Below are 5,846 nucleotides of genomic sequence, written 5' to 3' on the forward strand. Positions count from 1 at the left end.
TTCTCTGCAAACACGAGAAAATAAATATGAATATTGGAATTATTTTTAATATAGCATTTTTTTTTTAAATATAATTACCCCTGAAACTTTTCAATGCCTTCGATTAAGGCCTTTGCTGCCTTGGCATATTCATAGGCAATTTGTGGCGATTCACAGGCTGCAGCAAACAAACATTGATCGTAGCCGTTTTGAGCTGCCAAAAATCCAGTAATTAGATAATCCTCGCCTTGTGTCACACCCAAAAAGTAATCTGAAAAGAAAAAATGTATTAAAAATATCAAAATTATTTTGGATATCCACCTAAGTAAATATTATTGTAAAAAATGGTACAAGAAACTCTAATTTCATATTATTATTGAACTAATTTTGAAATTTTAGAAGAAAGTATACGATTATAACTTTCACATGACACCACTTTCATTCGTATACAAGCCATGCGTAAAAAGTTATAACAAAACCAGTAAGGAAAGTAGTAAAGTCGGACGGGGCCGACTATATGAATCCTAATAGACGTCGCATCTTTAAAGGACCAGTAAAATGAAATTGGATCCATTAACATGTCATTCTGCAATCGATAATCAATTTTTCATTTGGTCAGATATAGATTTTCAGGAAACTTAACACATATCTTTCTACACCTAATTCAGTACGCTGTGCCAAATTTCGTGCAAATCTAAAGATATAAGGTACTTTGGTGCACCATTTACATTAAAAAGGACCAAAATATATATGGGAGCTATATCTAAATCTGAACCGATTTTAATGAAACTTAACACACATCATTCTAGACGTAATTTATTATGCTGTGCCAAATTTCGTGCAAATCGAAAGATATATAGATATATAGATGGTGCACCATATACATGAAATCGGACGAAAATATATATGGGAGCTATATCTAAATCTGAACCGATTTGCATGAAACTTAACACACATTATTCTAGACGTAATTTATTACGCTGTGCCAAATTTCATGCAAATCGAAAGATATATAGGGACTTTGGTGCACCATTTACATGAAATCGGACGGAAATATATATGGGAGCTATATCTAAATCTGAACCGATTTTTCCCAATTTCAATAGGGTTCATCCTTGGGCCAAATAAGTGACCTATGCCAAATTTCATCCAAATCGGATCACACAGTGTGGTGAAGGCTATAAAAAAGTTATGGAATTTGTATAAACCCGTCGCCAGCGCCATCTATTGAAGGAAAATATTGAATATTTTAATACTGCATTCCATATTCAGACATACAAAATTTTTAAATTATTGTTATTTTACAAGGAAGTATGAAATTGTACCTTTCATATGACACTAATTTTATTTAAATATCTACAATAGATAAAAAGTTATATGAAAAACAAATTAGGTTAAATTTTGCATATACGATCATTGGATCTACCCATTCAATAGATGGCGCTGACAGCAAGTGTTTGTCAGTGCTGCCAAATTTAGAGAAAATCATTGGTATTTTAGACTAGTCATAACTTGTGAATCAGAGCCGTTGCTTGGTACCTATCATCCGCCAGATCAGCTTTAAAATGGCAAAGCTCGGGCTTATCTTGGTCCCTCTTGCATATCAATTTTGAACACGGACCTGATGAGTGTCCATTGTGGACACTCATCACCCATTGAAATGGTGAGCTGATATGTGCCACGATTTCATCCATGAGAACTATAAAAAATTGGATGAGACATCGGGTTAGTTGCCCACTCTCGGAAAACCCAACCTACCATGAAAAAACAAAGAAAAAGAAAACCAAACCCTCCCTAATGTTGACAACCCCCGCAAACGTATAAAGGACCACGATCTGCGAATCTGCACTTGGAATGTGCGCATGTTGTACAGAACAGGCGCAGTGTTCGCACACTCGAAAAAACACCTCCTGCTATGAAAAACAACGAAAAAGGAAACAAAACGCTCTAACAGACGCAGTTTACGCTTTGGTGGATGTACTCAAGAAGTACAAAGCCGATATTATTGCCTTACAGGAAATGCGATGGAAAGGGACTGGTTTAAGTAAATCAGATGATTACGCCCTGTATTATAGCTGTCATAAAATCGTCTGCGGTTTATGGTTAACAGAAGAATAAAAGACTTCGTCTTCAGATTCACTACAATAGATTAACGAATTACTATAATCCGTATAAAAGCGAAGTTATTTTCCATCAGTCTTATTTGCGCCCATGCTCCGACTGAAGACAAAGATGAACAGACCAAAAACATATTTTACGAGCGCCTAAAAACAGCATATGAGCGCTGCCCTGAACATGACATTAAAAAGATTTTAATGCAAAAATCGGAAGGGAAAATATTTTTGGACCAATGTTCGGAAAATTCAGTCTCCATGAAGAAACATCAGACAACGCGGCATGAGGTTGATTGACTTCGTGGCAGCAAAAAAGTCTGCTCTGAAAATGGATGTTCTGGTGTGATGCCAAATGTCCGAACCTTGACACGGTTGAATTTAATTCGTAGATGCAATTTCGCAACAATGTTCGACATAACTATAAATTATCAAGTAACGACATTTGTAAGCCACATTGCCCAATATGTCTGATGAGCCGCTTAACCAACGGCGAAACGCGTCGCATAATAGTGGGAATGTAGTATCTCTCTGGCTTTCCTTTTCATTGCAACTTCGATCATGTAGCTCATCACGAAAGATAAATAAATAAAAAACATGGTAGTTAGCAGCACCAAATTCTAGTATCTTCGATATATACAAGGCCATCTGGCTAACTCCCGATCAAACAATGAGAAATCGATCATGTTCTGATAGACGGAAGGCATTCATCCAGTGTTTTAGACGTTCGATCGACCCGAGGAGCGAATGTCGATTCGGACCATTACCTTGTAGCAGCCATGGTTAGCACTCGTCTTAATGTAGCGAGATGGCACCTTTTAGTCGACTTTTTAAGATCGACTTTCGATTTTCCTTATAAGTAATTGGTTTATTATCATAAACCCCAAAGTGCATATTCCGGAACATTATTTTATCAGCTGGAAACAATTCATAAAAAAATTAAAATTTTTAGTCGATTTTGCACTTGTCGTTAAAAGCCGAAAATCGATTTTAAGCTGGCTTGATAAAGTCGAAAGATCGAAAAAGTATACTTTTTACTCAAGGGCAAACTTCAAAAAGTATAAAAATCGACTTTTACGCTCGACTACGTATCCCTAGGTACGATACTGATGAAAAAGCGCAGCGTTTAGGGCAACCCAGCAGCCAGTAGCAACACGTAATGCGAGCGAGAATTATCGGGAGAAAAGGAGAGAGGAGAAACGTATTTTCAGAAAAAATAACAAGGAAACCGTGAGCAAAGCAAGATGCACAGGAGTCAGAACGAAGTCCGGAAATTTTACCAACGAGTAAAACACCAAACCGAAGGCTTTGTGCGGGCACATTCTCCTGTAGAGATAAAGAAGAAAACCTCGTAACAGATACACATAGCGTGTGGAGGATCTGGAAGGAAAATTTTGCAGCGTATGGTATCAAATAGACGGTATAAAGCCAAGATATAGTCAGGATCAATCAACTTGAGAATAAGAACGCCGCAGGTGCCGATGGACTACCAGCCAAAGTATTCAATATTGGTGGTCAGATGCTGGTCAGGAGCATTCACCAGCTGATTAGTACAATTTGGCAAGAGGAATGCATGACCAATGATTGGAACCTTATCATCCTGTGTCCCGTACAAAAAAAGTAGACATGACGATATTTGCCAACTATAGAGGAATAAGTCTCCTTTCCATCGCATATAAATTGCTATCCAGTGTGCTGTGTGAACGATTGAAGCCAATGGTCAATGATATTATTGGACCATACCAATGCGGCTTCAGACCTGGCAAATCCACCATCAACCAAATTTTCACTCTGCGCCAAATCCTGGATAAGACCCATGAAAAACACATCGACACATTCCACCTATTCGTCGACTATAAAGCCGAATTCGACAGCCCTTTCCGTTCAGAGATGTTGAAAGCCATGTCTGCGTTCGGCATATGCAAGATAACTTTGACTGACGCAAGGTCAGCAGTTAAAGTCGGAAAGGACCTCTCGGAGCCCTTTAATATCGAACAAGGATTCAGACAAGGTGACAGTTTGTCGTGTGACCTTTTTAACATCCTGCTGGTAAAGGTCATACGAGAGGCAAAAGTGAACAGAAATTGCACTCTGTACACCAAACAGCACATGCTACTCGCTTCGTCTGATGGCATCGATATAATGGGTAGGGCATTGCGAACGGTAACAGCCACCTTTGACCGAATTGCCAAATTGGGTCTGGCAGTAAATGGCAAAAAGACCAAGCTGATGGTATCAGTGCGGGAGACGTCCAGTAGACCCGGAGTAACTGTGGAACTTGAAAACTACAGCTTCGAGGTGTTGCACAGGCAGATGAATCAGCTCTTGGAGTGTTTGAGAAAAAATTCTCCGAATGATCTACGGACCATCTATACACGATCTTTACCATCTATACATCGACATAGTCAGACGTATTGAGCTGTTGTGAGAATGGATGAGGATGCCCCAGCTCAAAAGCACACTTAGAAGGGGAAGGCCACGAATTCGATGGAAAGATCAAGTGGATGGTGACTTAGCAAAGCATGGTCTTTCAAATTGGAAAAACTGCGCACAAGATTGAGGCGCCTGGAAATATTTTTTAAGTTCGGTTTATGGAACAGCTGTGTAAAGTGATTTTCTTCAAACTCTTGACCAGTTACCAGAAGGAGTCGACCGATATTCCCCATCTTCGAAATGATTCAGATTTCAAAGAAATACTATTATATGCAAATTTTGGATGAAATCGGCTACTCCCTATGATAGTTATCGTATGCGCTAGCCAGCCAGAAACACAGACATACGGACATATGTAAACCCACTCCAAATAGTCTGAAACTGCTTCGGTCCAAAGGAAAATGGGGTTTTGAAAATTCACATTTTTGCCGTAGCAAAGTGTATATATAAGGTTGAGAGTATAAACAATTTTTGTATATCCTTACCATTATCATTCGATCGAGCATAACCGTAATTACTCCAATGGCCAGCACCCAATAAGCCAGCTGAGAATATCAATACTTTCAGTAATAAAATGATAATTAAATTCGTCAGATTCAAACTTAAAACCTGAAAAACAATTTTCGATTACACAAGACTCCATTTCTCTTTTTTAATTGTTCTCATCCGGATTTACACCTACTTGACTATTTCCCGTAGAACGATTTAGTAATTCCTTCGCGACTTGCACCACAACATGACCCGTTGGACTTGAGACCATATCTTGCATGCCCTTCAGCCATTTGAAAGGTTTTGCTGTCGGTTCCGGATCGATTTCATTTGTTTGAGGCTCCTCATACGTCACAACAGTGGCTCCCCCTATCACTTCGACCATTAAATATATGACAGCTAATATGAAAATTCCTCTATTTATAAACATTTTAAATGCGGAAGTTTCGAAACAAAGTTTATTTTTCTATTTTCTTCTTCTTCACTTTTTCACTGTCACTTTCAATGTCACCGTTGCACGTTGCATGCGCTACTAAATTTGCTCCGTTGAATGATGAGCGTTTTTATCGCCATCGCATCTATGTGGTAAGGAAGTACAGTGCAGAGCAGTTGGCAAAAAAAAATTACCAGAAAAATTATGATGAGCCATTTCTACCTGCGATTATGGGTATTTTCTTGGAGCGGGGTACAAGTGTGCTATGCAATTTGCACACATGCGTAGGTATGATTGCAGTAGTCGTATTTGTCTGGATATATCTGTGCATCGAATTGAAAGTCATAAATGTCATTAGCCATATTATGCTACTGAAAGTAAATTTTCGCAATTGCTAAGAC

The 5,846-nt window shown here is 38.6% G+C and overlaps 1 protein-coding gene across 1 annotated transcript; it reads right to left on the reverse strand.

Annotated features, from left to right (window-relative positions):
* Nucleotides 1-74: 74 nt before the first annotated feature.
* Nucleotides 75-5,397, reverse strand: LOC133321886 (uncharacterized). Its single transcript, XM_061530960.1, has 3 exons — nt 5,206-5,397; nt 5,009-5,132; nt 75-250 (listed from the first exon to the last, which is right to left on the reverse strand). Exons 1-3 carry the CDS (start codon nt 5,395-5,397, stop codon nt 75-77), a joined length of 492 nt encoding a protein of 163 aa, XP_061386944.1.
* Between the last annotated feature and the right edge of the window lie 449 nt (nt 5,398-5,846).

This window comes from Musca vetustissima, unplaced genomic scaffold, assembly GCF_032173495.1.
Source record: "Musca vetustissima isolate MV318-11 ecotype Yass unplaced genomic scaffold, APGP_CSIRO_Mvet_v1 utg622728, whole genome shotgun sequence".
Lineage (NCBI taxonomy): Eukaryota > Metazoa > Arthropoda > Insecta > Diptera > Muscidae > Musca > Musca vetustissima.